Source organism: Uranotaenia lowii, chromosome 2 (assembly GCF_029784155.1).
Source record: "Uranotaenia lowii strain MFRU-FL chromosome 2, ASM2978415v1, whole genome shotgun sequence".
Classification (NCBI taxonomy): domain Eukaryota; kingdom Metazoa; phylum Arthropoda; class Insecta; order Diptera; family Culicidae; genus Uranotaenia; species Uranotaenia lowii.
Genome location: NC_073692.1, coordinates 130,870,473 through 130,893,787, shown reverse-complemented (window position 1 = coordinate 130,893,787; position 23,315 = coordinate 130,870,473). Strand labels below are relative to the sequence as shown.

Here is a 23,315-nt window from a genome sequence, read left to right as displayed (position 1 = left end):
TAGTTAGGAAAATCAGATTTATTACTATTTTTAGACTAGTTCACTGTTCGGCCTTTTTCGCAGATCAAAGCTGGACTCATATGGGTTTTTCGTCATGCATTTTCAAGCAATTTTCTGCTTAATTTGGGATATGTTGAACAAATTTTTGTTCTGCACAATGAGTTTTAGTGAAAAAAGTCTTTTTTTTTTTTATTTTTTTATGAGAGTTCTAGCAAGTCCCTGTTAATATAACACGAAAATTTTAAGACGCAGGGTGTACGCAGTTTTAACATTTTTTTTTGCTGTGAAATGTTGGAGTGGTACTCGAAGATCATTTTGAAATTCCCAGTGAGTAGCTTGAATTAATGTTTTTTAAACCAAATCACCTTTTAAACTTAGTTTTTGTTTGGCCTAGAACGTTTATGACCTTTGTGTCGAGTTCTTATCATTCAAAAGAACATTTAGTTTTATTAAAAAAAAAAGCAGTTTTCACCTAACTATACATTCTGTGGACCTTGAGCATCATTTCATGCGACATAACACGATTAAAAATCCACCCTAACGAACAGGAAGAAGCATTCACGTGGTCATCACAAATTAGCCTCTCACCCGCCGCCACATCATCGTTCTCATCGCCTCAAGTTTTGTCTTTAGTAGCAAAGATTCTTCAAATAACATCCCACGTTCAATGACTCGGAACTGACTGGTGCATAGTGGGATTAGTGTGTCGAATATGGACCAGAACAACAGTGACGCTCTCTCAGCCGTCAGATTGTTTGGTGTTTGGTGTCAAGGTTCATTCTGTACAAAATATTACAAAACAACTTTAACTTCAGAATAAGTCTTCTTTTACTCAACAGTCCATTGACCGAGTAAAGGTTGAATGCCAAAGAACGAACGACAAAAAGCTGAAAAAATGTCTTGAAAAAGTTCACACAGACTGACGGATGTGGTTCAAGAGGCCGAATGAGCACGCCAAAAACTCGTCCGTCATCGTCTTCGTCTTCGGCTGACGGAGGACTTATTCTTGGGAAGTTCGGGAAAAAATGTGTCCCAAGTCCAAAAACAAAAACCGGTTCCCTCTCCCGGACAAACGAATGGATGGGCATGATGAGTCGTCGGCTGAGTCCCCTTGGATTTGTTTTAGGCTTTTGGGAAGGGCGCTGATCCGGAGTTAATTTTTTATTATTATTTTGCTCGATCTTGAAGCTGGGTGGTGTAATCGTCACGCGCTTTTGGGGGAAAAACACACACATTTTTGAGGGGCATAAAACAAAGTAACTGAATACTTTAGGGCGTTGAATGCTCTCTGATTAGTTTTTTTTCGAGAACCTGGTCGACCACTTAATTTAATTTTATACGCAAGCTGGGGTAAGTTTGGGGAGAAAGAAAGATGAAACTTAGCTACTCACAAGAGGTTTAATTTATGTCAAAAGTTTTCTGTTCATTTATAAAACTTATGAAATCCTTTTGTGATTTAAAAACCATTATTTATTCGAACTTACAACGATTTTACATGATTAATTTATAATAAACAGCAAAAAATATAGTTTAAAGTTTTTTTTAAAGTAATATTATTTTTGTGCGTATGCTTTTACAACTTAAGATAACTTTGTTCAATGTGAAGAAAGTGAACCGTTTGGTTTTTAAACTGATCACTCGAACAATTTTTTCATTCGAACATGACTCCATCGTCTTTCTTGAATGCATAGGCTATTCAACTAGATAAGGGAGCAAATGTAGTGAAAGCCACGGTTCCGAAGTTTTACCTTGAAAAAGGAAACAGAAAAACTCATTTGAAGAACTGTGGCCCTTAATTGTGCAAGGGTGTTTATTTTGTTGAGCTACAATATGAAAATACTTGATGAATTTTGCGGCATTGATAGCTCTTTTTCGCAGAAGTGAAGTTCTGATTCGGTGTCTGAACATAATATTTGATAAAATCGAAGAAATTTTCCTTTGGAATTTTCATCTCTGGTGTTTATACACAATCTGCACCGGTCTATTACCGATCTTCAAAAGCAGAATTAAGAATTATCAGAAGTTTGTGATCGACTTATTGAATCAAACTTTAGCGATAAAATTGAATCACTAGCAAAAAGTTAACGGACTTAATACCGATTAGCGAACTAGCGCTTTTGTGCCGGATACTGAAAATTGATGTATGTCTGAATTATTGGGATTGAAACATTATTTCAAAGTTTAAAATTTTTTGGGCAAAAATTGGTTCCCGAGCACGAGTTGATACAAGTTCATTTATAATACAGAACAAAGGGGCCCATTCAAAATTATTTAAAAAAACACCATGATTACCATTCTACAATTTTAAAGCGATGTGCATGAAATTTGGAACACATGCATGTTTTATCATGACAAGATGATTCGTTGTAATGTGTTACCTTGTCCTATTTCATAACGGGGTGGTCCCATACAAAATCAACGATTTATACGACATAATTGGAACAATCGTTTTGCGAATTTGATAAAATTTGGTTAACAACTTTATGTGGTTTGTATAACTATGTCGTTTGTATAATAGTTTGAAAACCATCTGGAAAGAGGGGCTCCCATACAAAATGAACAAAAAATATGACATAACCCTAACAAATTTAACTTAATTGTAACTAAGATTATATAAAAAGCAGGATTTGATACGAGGAATTAGTTCATTCTGCAGAATTTCACTTTTAGCTTTTAAAACGGAGAGTTCCTATACAAATTCAAAGAAAAAACCCACAGGGTTCATAAAACTTTTATGAAAGCAAGTATGGTTTGATATGATACATTAATTTATTTTTCTGCGTGACTTCTCCCGCTTTCGTTACGGAAGATCCCATAAGAAATCAATTTAAAATACGACACAAAATAAAAAAAATCGAGTGATTTCCTCAATTTTGGAATACAAGTAATTTTTTCACGAACGACTCCCACATTTGCACTATTTTTTTTCATTATAAGATGCTTTAACTATAAAAGAACTAGACAAGGTGGTCCAAAATTGGTCTTCTGGGACGAAATAAGTCCGTTACCCTTTCTAATGTCCATAAAAATTAAAAAAAATGAAGTGTTGCCAAAACGAGATGAATTTTTAACTAATTGCTTCTCTATCTTTTGAAACGAGCGGCACTCATATAAAATAAATACAGTGAATCCCAGATTTTATCACGCATCAATAATGTCTACCCCCGATTTTGTTATTAATTATTTGTGAAGATGACTTATGAATCACACAATGAAAAGATGTTCGATTTTTTATAAGTGTATTTATTCCCATTTCGACAATAATAATGTTGGTAAATACAATCAAAATGGTAAATATAACGATACAACAAATCTTTGATATTATCAAAAAGCTTGTTTTTGGACCCTTGGAGCAAAAGGGTAAAAACTTGTTCCGAGAAAACACCCTACACTGTTTTAAATTACACGGTAATTATGCTTCTGATTCATTTCAACACAATCATTCAAACAGAGTGCTTTTTCGAAAAAAAAAAAAAATGCAACAACAGACCGACAAGACTCTTACTCGCAATTTTCGCGTCAGTACCGCTAGAAACTGTTTTCTATTGCCGGCCGGTTTACATACACACGCACAGCTCATCAAAGGTTTTTTTTCTTATGAAAATTTACATACACACACAACGCAACATAATTCGACAATACCCTTGCTGGCTGATTGCTTCCATCCTGTTTTGTCTTGTGATAGGATGTGGGATATATTATGCCGGTACGGCATAGAATCTCAAACCGAAAATTCCACCTCCAAGAAAGTTCATTTTTGTAGTAGAGTCGGATTTGTGGGTGTACTTTGTATATCTCAATGAAAATTACGACACAACTTCAAATTTTTTTAAAGTCATTTTCATAAACTTTCTTAAACATCCAGGTTCATAACCCAATGGTTGACCAAAAATCTCTATTTTTACTTTTTTGGCGTGCTCCATTTTCATCGTATTAGAACATTGACATGTTTTCATTTTAAGAGATTATTCATTACATCGAAGAACTTTCCCATTCTGAAAGAGACTCAGGAGACGATTTTCCCAAGTGTGACATAATTCAAATAAAATCTGATATGAACTTAGATTTTTATATAACCAGACTATTTCATAACATTGAGAATCACATGGAAAATCAATGTTCAATGCGAAGTTTTTCTAATTTTCTTTAACGGGAATGTCCAAATCAATGCAACAAACCCTAATTTTCAAGAAACTTTGATCAAAAATTTAATACGTACAAGATTTAACATAATGACAAAATTTACTGTATTAAAAATTACTAACAAAATTTAATGGAGTGAGGCTTGCAATAGAAACATTAATATGATGGGAGGTCTTTCGTACAAAAAAAAATCTGGTTTGAAATTGGCATGTTTGTTTTTATGTAGTTTCTTTAATTGAAACAACTCAGACCTTTAAGTTTGACTATTTTACATTGATATTATAAACTTAGTCGTTTTGCAAGTGAATTTCATCAAGTTTTCTAAACGAGCAAGTTTCAACAAATTGAGAAAATTGTCGGTTTAGCGTGAAAAGTTTACTAAAATTGGGAAAAAATTATATGAGTTGATTTATTGTATTGAAAAGCATTTCCTACTTTCAAAACAGAGGGTCCTTTACAATATCTACAAATTCTAAGACACAATAAGAGAAATTTGTAAAGATTTGAAGGACAAAAAAAAACCAACTTAAAATTATTTGAAAAAAAAAAATAAACCGTTTTCCAGTACGATTACGTTATTCAACGTCCAACGGTAATAAACATGGAATCAAACATATTATAATCAACATTGGTAACTCTCAACATGCTTCACATATTTCGGCAAAGGCATGCACATTAGCACCAACTCATGGGAATGTTCTTACTATAAGGAAATTTCATGCATTGAAAAACTGCGGCAACTCTGAACAACCTTTTTATAAACCATAGGTACGCGTTTTAACTACAAAAAGTTCGTATTCGAACTTGCATTTCTAATGCTGTTTTAGTTTTTCTACACTAGCGCAGGGAAAACTTTTTCTGAATAAACAAACAGAATCGTTACCCGGGACGATGCAAATATATGGTTGCTATACTCACCCAGAGTGCCTCCAGTAGGGTGGGTGCATATTGAGGAAAAGTAGGCAAGGGGTACCAAAAGTTTCTCATTGGTGGGGGGTGGAGACGGTGCGCTTTTTGACAGCGAATAGTTCGCCTACCATGCCTACGATTACGATTGCCTGTCACAAGATGGACGATTCCGTGCATTGGTATAAGAACACACCTGGCTTTACCCGCCTTGTACTCACCCTTATGCTTACCCCCAACACTGACAACTTTTACGGGGTGCAACCGCCTGCTTGAGGTTCAAATCTCGGGCAAAACTAGTGGACTTCTGAATTAATAAACGAACACAATAACAACAGCTAGGGCAAAACTCGTGGGTAACTAGGTTGCCACTGCCAATAAACGAAAACACTATAAGACACGCAGACAATTTTGTTTATGTTTTTTTTCGGCATAGGAATTTCAGCCTACTTCAACTTTTCCCCGTGTAGTAAAATATGTTGCTATGGTTCTCAATTTGTGTTGATTCTTGCCGAATGAAAAAAGGTTCAGATCCACGGAGTATGCTAAAGTATCAGCAAATTGAATTTAATTTGAAACAAATGTTGATGAAAATTTCACTTTCTGAAAAAAGTTGAATATTTATTAACAAGAACATAAAAATTGCGTCAGTTTAACTTAGCAAATTGAATATAAAAAATTCTTAAAATTTTAGGTACCGTCAAACGGGGCATCATGCAACAGCGGGGTTCGATGCAACATTTATATAACACTACATTGAATCAATTTTTAATTTTATGTATTGTAATAAAGTTATCTTTTAATGATAAAAAAATGATGATGACATAATTTCTCACATTTTAAGCTAGTTTTCTTAAATTTTTTATTTTTATGTAAAATTTGAAAAATCGAGCAATAAATGTACAAATTTTAGCATTTTTTGATGCCGAAAAAAACTTTACCCAGTATGACGGATCGGCTTGATAAAATTATCTACAAACTTTTTACTGGTTTCCTTATGTTGTATCAACATTGTTGGTCTAAAAATATTTTTCGAACAATCACCCATTTTTTTTAAATAAATATTTTTAAAATTCAGTTAGGTGTCTGTGGTTAAATGCAACAAAATGCAAATCAAAGAAATACCTTGTAAATCTCGTTTCCATGTGTTGGAATATGAATGTTTTGCATCACGCGTTTGTGAACATTGAAATTTCATTCATCCAAACATTTATTTTTATTATTTCAGCTTTTAGAATTTTTCGTAGTATTATTTAACCCCTAAATGTATGCAGCATCCTTATTTTCAGAAAAAAAAAAGGTGAAAATTAGTTTTAACAGACCCAAAAACTACTGCAATTGGTATTGTCATGCGTAATGGTCTTTAAGTCATCGCCAATATATTAAAAACTATAAATTTATGTACGTGTTCATAAGATTTTTCATTAAAAACAAAGTTTGTTGCAAGTTACCCCATTTTCTAAGGAGGGTGAAAATCGCATGTTTTTAGAAAATTAAAAATAACTGAAGAAACCTATAATTTTTCTAACTACGTCAATTCGATATCCCAGCATCCTTAAAACTTTTGATGCAAAAGAGGTAGGATTAACTGTGAACATAAGTTTTTTAGAAGCCATTGAAGTTGAAAATTGTAGCATGTTGCCCCAGTTGACGGTATGAGAAAAAGGATAAGCTTAAAAGCGGCACGTTATCCAAATAAAAGGGGAAAATTGTGCCGAACTTTTTTGAAGCTTTCATCATACCTGAGAAACCTGAAAACCTATAAAAAGATAAGAAAATAAATGTATTAAACATGACATGTAGCCTATCCACATGGGGATTCTTCACAAAGACTATCCACTTAGAGATTTTTTAGCATTAGAGTTCATATGGGGTAAAGAATGACAAAATGTTGCTTTAGTTTAAATTCTTAGAATTCGATTTGATTATTACAGTACAGATAAGTTGTAAAGCGAATGAGAGACAGCTACATATAAGTTGGAAAGAATCTTTTACAAATTATTTGAGGAGATTTGATTTTACAATGATTAGAGAATGCCCTAACAAGGATGCTAAAGTAAAGGCATATAAGAGATTTGATTTAAGTTGGCATTTAGCCTATGCACAAAGGGATTTCAAGCATTCACGCTTTCGAAAATTACATTTGAAATGATTTTTTCTTTATAACTTAGTAACTTAAATTCAGACATACCGTCAAACGGAGCATCATGCAACAGCGGGGTTAGATGCAACATTTATATAACACCACACTGAATCAATTTTTGATTTACTATATTGTAATAAAGTTATCTTTCAATGATTACAAAACGATGATGACATAATTTCTCGCATCTTTAGCTAGTTTTTTAAAGTTTTTTTTTATTTTTATATAAAATTTGTAAAATCGAGCAATAAATGTACAAATTTTAACATTTTTCGATGCCGTAAAAAACTTTACCCGGATTGGCTTGATAATATTACCTACAAACTTTTCACTGGTTTCCTCTTGCTCTATCAACACAATTGGTGTAAAAATATTTTTCGAAAAATCACCCAATTATTTTAAATAAATATATTTATAATTCAGTTAGGTGTCCGGGATAAAATGCAACAAAATGCAAATCAACGCAACACCTTGTAAATCTCATTTCCATGTGCTGGAATATGATTTTTTTTAACACAGCAAAAAAAGTGTTGTAATATTACATCAAATACCTGCACATAACTTGAGTCGCAAATGTTACTTAATATTACATCGTCTTGATGTATCCGGTTGTTTGAAATCATTGCGCAATTTTTGTACCGCTAATGCAAGGATCACGAATTTCCTAAAAAAGAAAAATAATGAAATTATATTTGAAGCTAATGCTTTGCTTACATTTTTATTTAATTTTGGTAGTACTTACAAGCCAAACAAATACAGCTGAGGTCCGTAATCTGTTTTTTACTTTTTTAAATGAAAACCATTCGAACGTCAATTTAGGAAAACATTGACTACTTGATGCGATATAACATAGAAAGTTTTGATATTACACTACACGACGTATTCGCATTGTGTATATCGATTAGATGTATTATTGAAGCAGAAATCTCTAATACTACCTCATCTCCAGAAATTACATCGTCCATCGTTACATTATTTTTTGCTGTGAAGTTTTATCAACGACGCTTTACCTTTCTTATGGCATTCGTGTCGAGAAAACTGGAATATGAATGTTTTGCATCACGCGTTTGTAAACATTGAAATTTCATTCATGCAAACATTTATTTTTATGATTCCAGCTTGTAGAATTTTCGTAGTACTTTTGAACCCCTGAATGTATGCAGCATCCTTCTTTTCAGGAAAAAATGTGAAAATTAGATTTTATAGACCAAAAAATTACTGCAATTGGTGTTTTCATGCGTAATATTTTTTAAGGCATGGCAAATATATTAAAAACTTTTAATTTACATACGTGTTCATAAGATTTTTCATTTAAAGTTTGTTGCAAGTTACCCCGTTTTCTAAGGAGGGTGAAAATCACATGTTTTAAGGCGGCGTCCATAAATTACGTAACGCAAAAAATGCACTTTTTTGACCCCCTCACTCCCGTATGTCACAAATCGTCAAGCTTTGACGTACCCCCCTATGAAAATTACGTAACGCTGATAATTACCCCCCCCCCCCCCCATCTTTCATGTTTTTGAATAATTTTCGATGGTAAGAAAAGACTTTAACATAAATTTTTTTAACGTTCTTCGAAACGGAATTAATATCTATCTAAATCGCTTGTTAGTACTCATTGATGATAACTCTCTGATAGAATAATATGATTGTCTTATTTAGTTGTTCTGTGCTTGTTAACTGATGATCTACCTTCTTTAATTTATTTTGTTCAAGGAGCATAACTTGTTATTCAAAATATACTCCACTTAGTAATTTTCGTGGGAATAACCGAAATAGCTTTTTTGCAAATTGAGAAAAATCGTAAAATTTCCGTATTAATTATGAATTGATTTCTTGTACATTGTACACATTTTCTAGCGATTATTTCTTGAGTACCCCATACACAGTTTAAAGAGTCTATATCAGAATCACTAAAGAGGAAAGGTTACAAACCAGCTTTATCATGTTGAAGCTCACAAATTTTAAGCTGATTTTGGTTTGCTTATCATTCTGCATAAATTGCATGACATCAAAGTAGCTGCGATTAAACTGAAATTTTTAAGGAAAAAATCGTTACGTAACGAGGAGCATACCTCCCCCCCACCCCTATGTCACAATTCGTAACGCTCGAGCTTACTCCCTCCCCCCCCTAGGAGCGTTACGTAATTAATGGATGCCCCCTAAGAATGTTAAAAATAATTAAGGAAACCAATAATTTTTCTAACTACGCCAATTTGGTGTCCCATCATCCTTAAAACTGTTGATGCATAAGGGGAAGAATTAACTGTGAACATAAGTTTTTTAGAAGCTCTTGAAGTTGAAAATTGTTGCATGTTGGCCCAGTTGACGGTACAAATGAAATGTGGCCTGCCAAAAAGAACGGGCAATCACACACTACTTACTACCTCGGAATGATAGGCAAACCAAACAGGAGATTTATTATATTTAGGAACAAAGTTTATTGTTTTACAGACCAGTTAGTGCTCTGGTCAGATAACTAATGTGAGTTACTTTGAAGTGGAGTTCAAAATGCAGCTTTGACTATTTCATAACCAGGTGACTTTTGATACATAGTAAACCGATGTGACAACAAATCTTATTTTATTACCTTGCGATATATTTATAAACTGGACGTGGGAAGCGATTTGAAAGCCGGCTATTTTTTTCTTTTTAGCAATATCAACGAAAGCACAGGCAATTGCACGAAACTGGTGCAGTAGATTCCAGAACTAGGACTGACGTATGATAACGAAACATTAGAATATGAAATGAGAGCAGATTCAACTCTTTTCATCCATACATTTAAACATTCTAAAGCTAAAGTGAACTTTTCACATGTGTCAATACAAGAGAAATTACACATGTGTATTGGGTGAAATAGGTAAAACTGTCGACATGCAATATTTGTGTTGAAATGAAAAATTCTAAAGCTTTTCGGCTACCTCAACCAACAATATGTTTTTGAACATTCATTCCTTGAAAACAACATTTGTACGGCTTGCATGATTGAAGTAGATTTTTTTTAAATTAAGTATCTATTTCTGAAAGGTCATAGAAATTCCACCCTCCAAATGATAGATTAGGATGTGGAGAACAAACATTTGTATGAGACCAACTAAAAAAAAATCATGTTTAGAGGTTCCGCAAACGCGAGCTTTGAGAAAAGTCTACTTTTTAAAGATTTGATTTGAAAAAAAAAACTATCTTCTAAAATTTTCTCAAAGTTTATTTATTATATATTTTTTAAATTTTGTTTAGTTTAAAGACTACGACACGTAAAAATATAAAAATGAACTAAAATTGTATCAAAATTTAAAATTAGCAAGCCATTTTCTAGAAAAAAAAATATTTTTTTGTCCAAAATTTTTCCTTCAAATGACTTAAGTGTGTATCTAGCATTTAAATTTCTTTTACACAAATGCCATCAAAAGATGCGAATTTGTTGTTGTTTGTATCATTGTGTGGATAATTGTTCACGGTTCAAAGCTATTTAATCACAATTTTTTATAAAATTTATCAAATTTGTCCAAATAATTACCTACCTAATGATCAAAACACTTCCAAAATAGGCTTGATTTTAGGGAATCATAAGAAGGCTATATTCAAAATTTTAGCTAAATCTGATAAGGGGAAGGAGTTGCACTGAATCTTGAAAGTGAAAGGGGTTCTGAGACATTGCGTTCTAAAGAAGCATTAATAACTGGTTTTTCTACAAATATTTTTTTTTTTATACCAATCGATTGCTTATTTATATTGATGTTATTAAAATTTCAATAAGGACTAACATTTCACCCGAAGACTGCAACTCGATTGGACTTGAAACAAAGAGGTTATTGCGGTTTAAAGATTGTATGTTGGTCGCAAATTGTCGTTTAACACGCAATGAGTTCATTTTACTCATTGCTTTTTGTATGCAATATACACAGGATCTTCCAAAAATAAAAAAAAACTATGCTTATGTCCAACGTATAGCTTCAAACTTCAGGTTTCTCGGAAACTATGTGATTTCTTAGATTTTGAACAACGGAAATCTGGACTGTTGGATATGATTAGTTTTGAGTTACGTTACGATGTTTCTAAAACTATAAGTTTTGTAAAAATCAGTAGAGAAACACGAGAGATACATCACTCAAATGCATTGAAGCAGTTAAATGGAAATCAGCATTTCTTCTCACAATTAGCTACATAATTCATTCAGGCAAAGAATAAAAAAAAGGATGTTGTCAAATTTTTCTTGTAGACTTTGCTCATTAGCATACCTTTCATTCAGACACATTTGATTTTATGAAATCTCCAAAACATACTACTCCATTAAGAGTTGTGTTGGACCGATAAATCAAAATCTTGTTTCAAGTGTATAATTTACTAACTACGTCAACTAAATTACGAAGGAACAAAACAAAACGAAGGAACAAAACAAATGTTTAAATGATGTTATTGTACGGTAACATCATTATACAATTTTTTTCGGTGATAATGAGATTAACAGTTTACGCTAGAAGCTTTTGAAGAAAAAAAATCTGTCTAAGTTCATTAGATCTTCTCGATAACATTTAATCATGTGTTTAAGAACTTTAATCAAATGCAGGCGCATTTGATGTGTCCTTCAAGTTACTGAAGAGTGAGGAATATTCCTACTATTATTATATTTGATGAAAAGCTACCTCTAAATTGTTCAACAAAGAAGTCAAGGACAATTGGATAAAATTTAACATAAAAAATTGAAATTTAACATAACGATTTATTGAATTTGGGGTAACATCTATATAGTAATAAAAATTTTGGCAACAAAATTTACGAGCGTGTTGCCAAAAACGAACGGTATAATTGTTTTGAACTCAATGGTAGTTACGGTTGAGGGAAGTAAATAGATGTTTATTCGATCTGCCGAATTTCAGAATCAGCCATATTGATTGGTTCGTTGCGTTTGTTTCCCTTAAATCCATAGAACAGCTGAGACCTAAGCTCGTGAGTACACAGCTAGTTTATAAATAAAGATAACGAGCATCACCCCACTTCATCGTGCTCTCCTCGCCTACTTACTGTAAAAGTCAGAGAATCTACTATTTTATTGATTTTGGTTACGGGTTGATACTTTTAGATCAATAGCTTGACACATTCCAATTGATAAGATGGCCTAGAGCTAAGTTGCAAGGCTGCCTAAAGAAAATTCGGTGATGGTTTTCTGTGATGCTATTTCCTCTAACTTCATTTAATTTGGGTAAAATCTATTGAAATTTCCGATCTGATCATACTTTTTTCATTCAAAGTAAAAAATTTAAACTTTATTTGAGCCAAAAAAGTATAATTTTGGAAATCCATTCAAAATTCTAAATTCTGTAAAATCTGTCTGTGTTCTGTGACACAGATTCTGTGATGAAAATTTTCACAAAATTCTGTGAAATTGCAAATTTTTCTGCGATTTTAGCAAAATTTGTGAGGTGACGAAGAGAAGCTACCCATTCGGTTAAGTGACTCAATTCTGATTACCCAATCGACTAAACAACCTTTGGCTGAATGCCACTTCTTATGTTGCCTAATGACATGCAGTAACAGTCTATTCTATTCGATTTAGTGTATTTATAGAGGATTTTAATCAAATTGGTCTTTCGCATTAACAGTCATTCAACGGTTAACCAATGCGCTATCTCGTATCGTATGTACTATCCTTCATTCTACGATTTTATTTTGTTGTCGCTGTTCAAGGACGTTGATTATTTCCAAATCGTATCACCTGCTTCCGTAGCTTTAAAATATATGGGAGAAAATTTATAGGACCTTTTTTGAAAAGTCTTGGTTCAAATGATTTTTTCGTAATATTTTTCAGCATTAGAAACTTTTCTTAAAAAATAAAAGTGTTTACCATTTCGGAACATAAGTCAATCAAATCGCCAAAAGAAAAAAAAAGAAGCCACAGCTTACCTCGCTCCTGATACAAATTCAACGAAGAACAAACGAAACATGACTGACAAAGCAGGTAGCAGCTCACATCACACTCAATCGTGAAATTATCATCTGGGTAATTCGATACCTCCGATTCAACTTTTCCTTCTGCAGCCACACGCCGCCATTCACCGTCAAAGCTTTGACAAGCCGCGTTAAAAGCGCGATCAGGCGGCAACACTTATTCACACTCTTTTGAGTCTGGCTGACCCGCGCCAACATCGACGAACGGCGACCGGCTTAAAGTTAAGTTTTCCATTCGAATCCCCAGAAAAGATTAGAGGTTACACTTTTGGGGCGAAGGAGAATGGAATATCAAGAAATATTATGCTAATTTAGTTAACATAAACACTCCATCTAGAGACGTACGGGGCGGTTTGGAAGCTATCTTTGTATCCAAAAGAAATTATACGGTGCTGACGAAGTGACGATTACTATTGTTTATTTTTCTCTTCAGATTTGGTTTCAACTCATTAAGACTAACTATCGATTAAGATTATTGATCATTCGATTCTGAGGCACGCGACCTGTTGTTTTTTATTGTCTTTTTTCTTGAAAATATTTTTGAACTGATCTGTTGAAAGCTGATTTCACTTCATGAAAAAAACTCAATCATAAACACATAGGTTGAAGACTAGTTCTAGATCCCAATCATTACAAGACCCATCTACAACCAAAACTCGTGGGTGGTCTGATATCTTCGGTCATACAACTGATTTTCAAGATTCGAAAAAGCATCATCCCACTGAATAAAATCTTCAACCGAGACCAATCTTGCAAATGACAACCGATTTTGTCGTATCATAAAGAAAGGTCGTATTGATTGGGTTGTACAATTTATAGTGAACCATTCGATTAAAAAAATTAAAGTTATCAGATGTTTGAAGTTGAAAAAAGTACTTTTCAAGGAAAATAACTTTGAAAAATATTTTATAAAAATTATATAGCCTTTCGAAGTAGTTGATTAGAGTCGAACGACGTTCTGCCGATACAAAAACAAATCCTGAACGACTGCTCAATTCTCGAAATTACATCATGCAGCAAAATGGATCACGTCCGATTTGCCAATGGCCTGGTACCTACTTTTTATTGTGATCATAATGAGGCCTGGGATCAAATCTCTGGAGGTTTCTGTGAGATGAAAGCAGAAAAACAACGTCTTGGTTTTAGCATAGTTCCACTTTAAGCACGATAATTTTGTGATCGTGTCAGATATCAGTACTGAGATGTTGGAAACGATCAGTGAACTAAGATCAGCATCCTATTTTTTTTATTTTGATGTCCCACAGTATGAGTTCAAATTAAAGACAGTATGAAATAAGTTCAATTTATGGCAATTCCATAGCATAAGCATAGCATTAGCATAGCATTAGCATAGCATTAGCATAGCATTAGCATAGCATTAGCATAGCATTAGCATAGCATTAGCATAGCATTAGCATAGCATTAGCATAGCATTAGCATAGCATTAGCATAGCATTAGCATAGCATTAGCATAGCATTAGCATAGCATTAGCATAGCATTAGCATAGCATTAGCATAGCATTAGCATAGCATTAGCATAGCATTAGCATAGCATTAGCATAGCATTAGCATAGCATTAGCATAGCATTAGCATAGCATTAGCATAGCATTAGCATAGCATTAGCATAGCATTAGCATAGCATTAGCATAGCATTAGCATAGCATTAGCATAGCATTAGCATAGCATTAGCATAGCATTAGCATAGCATTAGCATAGCATTAGCATAGCATTAGCATAGCATTAGCATAGCATTAGCATAGCATTAGCATAGCATTAGCATAGCATTAGCATAGCATTAGCATAGCATTAGCATAGCATTAGCATAGCATTAGCATAGCATTAGCATAGCATTAGCATAGCATTAGCATAGCATTAGCATAGCATTAGCATAGCATTAGCATAGCATTAGCATAGCATTAGCATAGCATTAGCATAGCATTAGCATAGCATTAGCATAGCATTAGCATAGCATTAGCATAGCATTAGCATAGCATTAGCATAGCATTAGCATAGCATTAGCATAGCATTAGCATAGCATTAGCATAGCATTAGCATAGCATTAGCATAGCATTAGCATAGCATTAGCATAGCATTAGCATAGCATTAGCATAGCATTAGCATAGCATTAGCATAGCATTAGCATAGCATTAGCATAGCATTAGCATAGCATTAGCATAGCATTAGCATAGCATTAGCATAGCATTAGCATAGCATTAGCATAGCATTAGCATAGCATTAGCATAGCATTAGCATAGCATTAGCATAGCATTAGCATAGCATTAGCATAGCATTAACATAGCATTAGCATAGCATTAGCATAGCATTAGCATAGCATTAGCATAGCATTAGCATAGCATTAGCATAGCATTAGCATAGCATTAGCATAGCATTAGCATAGCATTAGCATAGCATTAGCATAGCATTAGCATAGCATTAGCATAGCATTAGCATAGCATTAGCATAGCATTAGCATAGCATTAGCATAGCATTAGCATAGCATTAGCATAGCATTAGCATAGCATTAGCATAGCATTAGCATAGCATTAGCATAGCATTAGCATAGCATTAGCATAGCATTAGCATAGCATTAGCATAGCATTAGCATAGCATTAGCATAGCATTAGCATAGCATTAGCATAGCATTAGCATAGCATTAGCATAGCTGATAAGAATACCCCTGGGTTTGACGACGTGAGTGGTGTGAGTCCCGATAGCTCTTTGAAGTGACATCCAACTAGATGTTTACCAACAACTTTTCTGCAACGAATTATTATCTCAGGGCACGTGATACCGAACTTGTACCGCGAATAAGTTATATTAAGCGATTAATAGTTAAACCGTCGTTATTGGTAGTTTGACCAGTTAATATCCAGCCACACCAGCTGCGAATAGTGAGAGTTTATATCAATTAGGTAAGGCCATTTATCAGCTACTTAGAGAAAAAACAGAAATTATAAACCATCATTCAACCGCCATACATGTAGGTCAATATCGTTACCACGACTGCTAACAGTCGAGCGACATTTACGGTATTCCGTGAGCATTAAGCAGTCTCTGTAGAACCAGGTACCCATTACCCACTGATATCGTAAGTAGATACGCAAATGCCGATATAGTTTCGATACTTATGATATGTACGTTGAATTGATAGGTAGTCCATGCTAACGGGCTTTAAGTTGATTGGTTCGGAATTTGTATTACTAAGAGGAAGAAATCAAAATGTAAGTTCAAATGAGATATTGATAATGAAAATGAATTAATAAAATAATGAATTTGCAGCTTTGAAGCGTGCTATACTGTACAGCTATCAGGATTAAATTTATCGTCGAACCAAGCAACAATCTTCAAAGATTTTGGTATGGCATCTGCAGCGCCTGCGAATAACACGGAATCCAATTGCGTCTATTGCGATAAACCCGACACAGACCGTATGGTCGGATGCGATTTGTGTGCGAACTGGGCACATTATGAATGTGCAGGTGTATCTGATTCCATAGCAAATCCAGATCGCACTTGGAAATGTCCGGTATGCAAACCAACACCGGCAATCGAAAGAGCACATTCACGAACATCGGGAAGTCGTCGATCACATGCTTCGCGTAGATCGCGTGCTGAACACGAGATAATGATGCTGAAAGAGCAGCACGATTTGCAAATGCGCGCGTTAGCTGAAGAAGAAGCAGCAAAGAAGAAAAAGGCGGAAGAAGATGAAGCAGCAAGGAAGAAAAAGGAGGAAGAAGAGAAAGAGCTACGGAGAAAGCGATACGCTGTTGAAAAGGAATATATTCGAAAAAAGTATGAGGCGTTAAAGGAAGCAAGTGAAGCAGGTAGCAGTGTCAGCAGCAATAGTAGGGAAAAAGTCTCAGGATGGCTAGCTAGTGGAACCACCGGAAATGTCAGGCAAAGTGCGCCACCCGTGTGGGAGTTCCCACCGCAGCTGCCCAATAGTCATGCCCAGCCCGTTGTGACATCCGCTCTGTACGACGAAGCTCCAAATGTGCCAATCCATTCATCAGCCGAAAGTAACTCGCACAATATAACCATACCCACTTCCTCGTCTACCCCTCATGGTAGCTTCGCAGTTCCATCGACGATCCCCAATGGCACCGAAGCTTCGTTCCACCGGCCTGTCGAGAATGTACATCCGCATATTAATTACGACCAAGCCCCTGGTCATGTGATCAGACATCATAGGCCCATAGGAAATAATCCGATCGGCAATCAGGGAATGTATCTTCCACCCGCGATCCGTTGGTCGTCGACGGAAATTTCACCTACTACGGTGCTCCAAATGATCAACAACGAGCGACAAAATCAATTTCGGAACGATTTGGCTGTCAAGACTATTTCTAGAAGTACACCAAGACCTCTACCACCGCGTTTGGCTGCCTTAAGAGCTGAAGCGAATATTATGACCGCCGTGTGTAGAGGATCCATTCCATCGGCGACTACAGCTGGACCCTACGTACCGACCGGAATCGAACCCAATTTGAACAGTCGTAACATTGAACCACTTTCCGTTTCTTCAGCGAACTGTGTACCGATTTATAGTTCTCGGAATAATTCAACCGTTGATCACGCCGTTCCGTTGGCCGCTGGTATTCAACCGAATTCTACTTATGAATTTCATACCAATCCAACAACGCAGCCACTGCGCAGGTCTGATCTGGATCAGGACATTTCCCCCGTGGTAGTTTCTTTGGGTCAACTGACGACAATTCAAAGACATCAAGAACCATTAGCCACCAATCATGTTGGTAATATTTCTACTAGTTTTGATGGTCCTACTAAGGAAAACATTCATCAGCCATTGGCACAGCAGATCTCATCTCCAATTGCAAGAAATGACTTTAGAGATGATCTGAACTCATATAGAATGCCATCCGCTGCTCAACTAGCAGCACGGCAGGTAATTTCACGTGACCTTCCCCACTTTGATGGTGATCCCCAAGACTGGCCACTTTTTTATGGCACCTTCCAAAACAGCACTAAAAGCTGCGGATTTTCAGACGAGGAGAATTTGTCCAGACTACAGCGATGCTTGCGAGGACCAGCCTTTGAAGCTGTTAGAAGTCGACTCATGATTCCAGAGTCCGTGCCTCTTGTGATAGATATTTTGAAACGACAATTTGGAAGACCAGACATTCTCATTCATGCGCTACTGAACGATCTCCGAAGAATCGCTCCACCTAAAGAGGATAACCTGCAATCAATCATAAATTTTGGCCTAGCTGTTCGAAATAGTGTTGATCATATGATCACAGCCAATCTATTGGAGCATCTTAGCAATCCCACTTTACTGCAGGAACTTATTGCAAAATTGCCAATAAAAACGCAAATGGATTGGTCTCGATTCAAGCGCCAGTACACTACCGTCAACCTGGAAGTATTTTCCATTTTCACTAACGAATTGGTAGACACAGCAACGGACGTAATTATGCCACGTTTAGTACCTAAACATGAAAATGCAAAGAAAGTGGGAAAAGATAGACAAACACTGTATACACACACACTCACCGAAGTTGATACATCACAGGAAATACCAAAAAAGTGTTGTGTTTTCTGTGGCTATCCGAATCACGTTATTGCGACTTGTGAAGCGTTCCAAAGGTTGGATATGGATGCTAGGTTGAAGGCAGTTAAGGAGAAAAACCTATGTCGCACGTGCCTTGTTCCCCATAGAAAATGGCCGTGTCGTTCTACGAATGAATGTGGCATTGACGGTTGTCGAATTCGTCATCACACCTTACTTCACTCATCAACGCTCGCTAACCTTAATTCTTCTCCACATGTCAACGTTGCGCATCACCATTCGGACAGATCATATTCACTTTACCGCTATCTCCCCATCGTATTACAAGCGAATGGCAAGTCAGTCGAGGTAATTGCCTTCTTGGATGATGGTTCATCTTCCACGTTACTTGAAAATAGTGTGGCGACCGAGCTCGGAGTTAAGGGAGAACGTGAATCACTATGGTTGAGTTGGACGAGTAACGTATCGCGAGAGGAAAAAGGTTCACAAAGAATATCAGTGACAGCATCCGGCCTGGGAAAGAAAAACAAATTCAAATTAAACAATGTCCGCACAGTAGCCAACCTTATTCTTCCTTCACAGACTCTCGACTATGAATCTATGAAAAAGACGTACCCGCATTTAAGAGGCTTGCCAATTCACAGTTATTCAGACGCTACTCCAAGTATGATTATAGGTATAGAGCATGCCACATTGTTAACATCTCTTAAAACCCGAGAAGGCTGCTCTAATGACCCAATCGCAGTCAAGACCCGCCTAGGATGGTGTGTTTTCGGTAGACAAATGAACGGTGTTCAATCGATAGAAACCCTCAACGTGCATTGCCAGCCTCAGCAATGTGATCATGAGTTACACCAATTGATCAAAGGACTGCTCAAATTAGAGGAACCTAAAGCGGAAGCGCCAGTATCAGAGAGTGACAAACGAGCTTTGGCCATTTTAGAAAAAACCACTCGACGTGTCGACGGAAGGTTTGAAACGGGTCTGTTATTCAAAAATTCAGAACCGCGATTTCCAAACAGCCGGCCAATGGCCGAACGTAGATTACAGGCTCTAGAACGTCGTTTAGCTAGAAACCCCTTTCTAGGTCTTAAAGTACGAGAACAGATAAACCAATATCTAGAGAAAGGTTACGCTCATCGAGCCTCGATGGAAGAGCTACAGGGAACAGATCCGGAAAAAACCTGGTACCTTCCACTAGGGGTAGTCCAGAACCCGAAAAAACCCCAGAAAATTCGTCTAATATGGGATGCCGCTGCGCGAGTTCAGGGCGTGTCCTTCAACGATGCTTTGCTCACAGGTCCTGATCTCTTAACCTCTCTACCGGATGTTCTTACCAGATTTCGACAGAGAAACATCGCCATAACAGGTGACATCAAGGAGATGTTTCACCAAATCAGGATACGCGATTCCGATAAACAATACCAACGTTTCCTATTTCGTGAAGACCAACATCAACCACCGCAGGTATACGTAATGGATGTTGCCACGTTTGGAGCAACATGCTCTCCATGCATAGCTCAATATGTGAAGAACAGAAATGCGATGGAGCATGCTAGTGAGTTCCCACTTGCCGCGGAAGATATAATGAAAGACCACTACATGGACGACTACCTTAAAAGTGTGGATACAGCTGATGAAGCTGTGGAATTGGTCAACCAAGTGAGACTAGTTCACTCAAAAGGAGGGTTCGAAATCCGGAACTTCACCTCAAATTCAAAAGAGGTTCTTGACCGTTTGGGCGAGATTAAAGACAGGCAACAGAAAGCGCTCTATCTCGAAACAGGACTGAACACTGTAGAAAACCCCGAACGAGTGTTAGGTATGATATGGAATCCCCAGGAAGATGTGTTCACCTTTGACGCTTTACAGATAGAAGCACTACGACAAATGGACAGCAAAGAGCCTCCTACTAAGCGGCAAGTATTAAAAATCATCATGTCAGTGTTCGACCCATTGGGTTTAATCGCCCATTTCGTTATCCACGGCAAAATCCTGATGCAAGAGATCTGGAAATACGGCTGCGATTGGGATGAGCGCATTCCAGCAGAGTTGCAGGAAACCTGGTTCCAATGGAGTGATAAGTTGAAGAAATTGAATCAAGTGAACGTTCCTCGATGTCTTTTCAAAAATTCGAACCCAGCATCCTTTAATACCTTACAACTTCACACGTTTGTAGACGCGAGCGAAGCAGCATACTCCGGGGTAGTGTATGCTCGTATAATTGATGAAGGCGTTCCAAAATGTGCAATCATAGCAGCAAAAACGAAAGTGGCTCCATTGAAGCCGCTATCCATACCTCGTCTTGAACTACAGGCGGCCGTAGAAGGTAGCCGACTTATTGAAAGGATTACGAACGCCTTCACACTTCCAATATCCCGAAGATTTATATGGTCAGATTCAACTACCGTGTTGGCCTGGCTACGATCCGATAGCCGACGATACCATCAGTTTGTTTCATGTAGGGTGGGCGAGATTCTTCGTACAACTTCAATTAATGAATGGAGATACGTACCGACGAAACTGAACGTGGCAGATGAAGCCACCAAATGGAAAACGGAACCTAGTTTTGATCCTCAAAGTCGATGGTTTACTGGGCCCGATTTTTTGAGAAAACCCGAGTGCGAATGGCCAACCAAATTTCAACCAACGAGCAGCCCTGAAGAGGAAATCCGAACGACATGCGTGCACCATGCTCACGTTTTTCAACCACAGATTGATTATTCTCGGTATTCACAGTTTCATCGATTGCAGCGAGCTATGGCATACTTTCTTAGAATAATTTCATGGTTCAAAGGAAACGACATAGCTCTCGAAGCCAGAGTCCTCGAGGCTGAAGAAATCGAAAATGCTGAAAATTTCCTGTGGCGGCAAGTCCAAATGGAAGCTTATCCCGAAGAATATAACCGCTTACTACATCAAACTGAAGATTCTCTAGCAGAAAAAAATACTATAAACAAAAGAAGTTTGTTGTATCAGATGACGCCATATATGGACGAGAATCGTGTGCTGCGTATGAATAGTCGAATTGGAGCAGCTCCGGCGACAGCCTATGAAACTAAATATCCAGTGTTTTTACCAAAGGAGCATCGTGTTACTTACCTTCTTGTGCATCACTATCATCGTCGTTTCCTACACGGGAATCATGAAACGGTGGTTAATGAGATACGGCAACGGTTCCAGATCCCTCATTTGCGAACGCTAGTTAAACGCGTTGGTAAAGAATGCCAGATGTGTAAAATTAAAAAAGCTGTTCCCAAACTTCCAATTATGGCACCTTTGCCGGCAGTACGTCTCACCCCATTCATCAAGCCTTTTACACACACTGGTATAGACTATTTCGGCCCACAAATGGTTAAGCAAGGACGTAGCTTAGTAAAGCGTTGGGTGGCACTTTTCACTTGCCTCACAATACGCGCAGTGCATCTAGAAATTGTGTACAGCCTCTCCACCCAATCCTGTGTTATGGCAATTCGCAGGTTTATCGCTCGAAGGGGCTCCCCAGCTACCATTTACACAGATAACGGAACTAACTTCCTGGGAGCAAACAATCTCATGATAGATCAGATAAAAAATGCTCACGAGGGTTGTGCCAGCGTATTTACTAATGCACAAACACGTTGGTACTTCAACCCTCCTGCTACTCCTCATATGGGCGGACCGTGGGAGCGAATGGTAAGGTCGGTGAAGACAGCAATGGATTCTATTGCGGCCCATCCACAACATCCCAGCGACGAAGTGCTAGAAACAGTAGTTCTAGAAGCAGAATCAATCGTGAATTCTCGACCTCTCACCTATGTGCCTCTAGATGCCGCTGAATCAGAAGCCTTAACGCCAAATCACTTTTTATTATATGGCAGCGTCGGCATCCATCAACCTCAAAAACCGTTGATGATCACAGAAAGGGTTTTGCGAGACAGCTGGAACCTAACTCAAACTCTGGTGGACAAATTTTGGGTAAGGTGGGTCAAAGAGTACTTGCCAATGTTGACTAGGCGCACGAAGTGGTTTTCACCTACCAAGCCATTGAAAGCAGGTGACTTGGTGATAGTAGTCAATGAGAAGAAAAGAAATGGTTGGGTCCGAGCACGCGTGGTAAGCGTAATCACAGCTCCAGATGGTCAAGTACGACGAGCTGTGGTTCGTTCAGCAAACGGAGAGAGTACAAAATCGGTGGCGAATTTGGCGCTCTTGGACGTAGAAGCATCATCGGGTGATTTACTAAGATGTAACCAGAAAGCTCCGGAACTACACGGGTGGGGGAATGATAAGAATACCCCTGGGTTTGACGACGTGAGTGGTGTGAGTCCCGATAGCTCTTTGAAGTGACATCCAACTAGATGTTTACCAACAACTTTTCTGCAACGAATTATTATCTCAGGGCACGTGATACCGAACTTGTACCGCGAATAAGTTATATTAAGCGATTAATAGTTAAACCGTCGTTATTGGTAGTTTGACCAGTTAATATCCAGCCACACCAGCTGCGAATAGTGAGAGTTTATATCAATTAGGTAAGGCCATTTATCAGCTACTTAGAGAAAAAACAGAAATTATAAACCATCATTCAACCGCCATACATGTAGGTCAATATCGTTACCACGACTGCTAACAGTCGAGCGACATTTACGGTATTCCGT

At 37.1% G+C, this 23,315-nt stretch overlaps 1 protein-coding gene across 1 annotated transcript; it reads left to right on the top strand.

Annotated features, from left to right (window-relative positions):
- Positions 1-16,500: 16,500 nt before the first annotated feature.
- On the top strand, positions 16,501-23,004 carry LOC129741858 (uncharacterized). Its single transcript, XM_055733668.1, has one exon. The coding sequence runs from the start codon at positions 16,501-16,503 to the stop codon at positions 23,002-23,004; it is 6,504 nt and encodes a 2,167-aa protein (XP_055589643.1).
- Positions 23,005-23,315: the final 311 nt, after the last annotated feature.

Bases quoted from the DNA above. Each gene is read 5' to 3' on its own strand.
- LOC129741858 (XM_055733668.1), top strand. From the start codon at position 16,501: ATGGCATCTGCAGCGCCTGCGAATAACACGGAATCCAATTGCGTCTAT.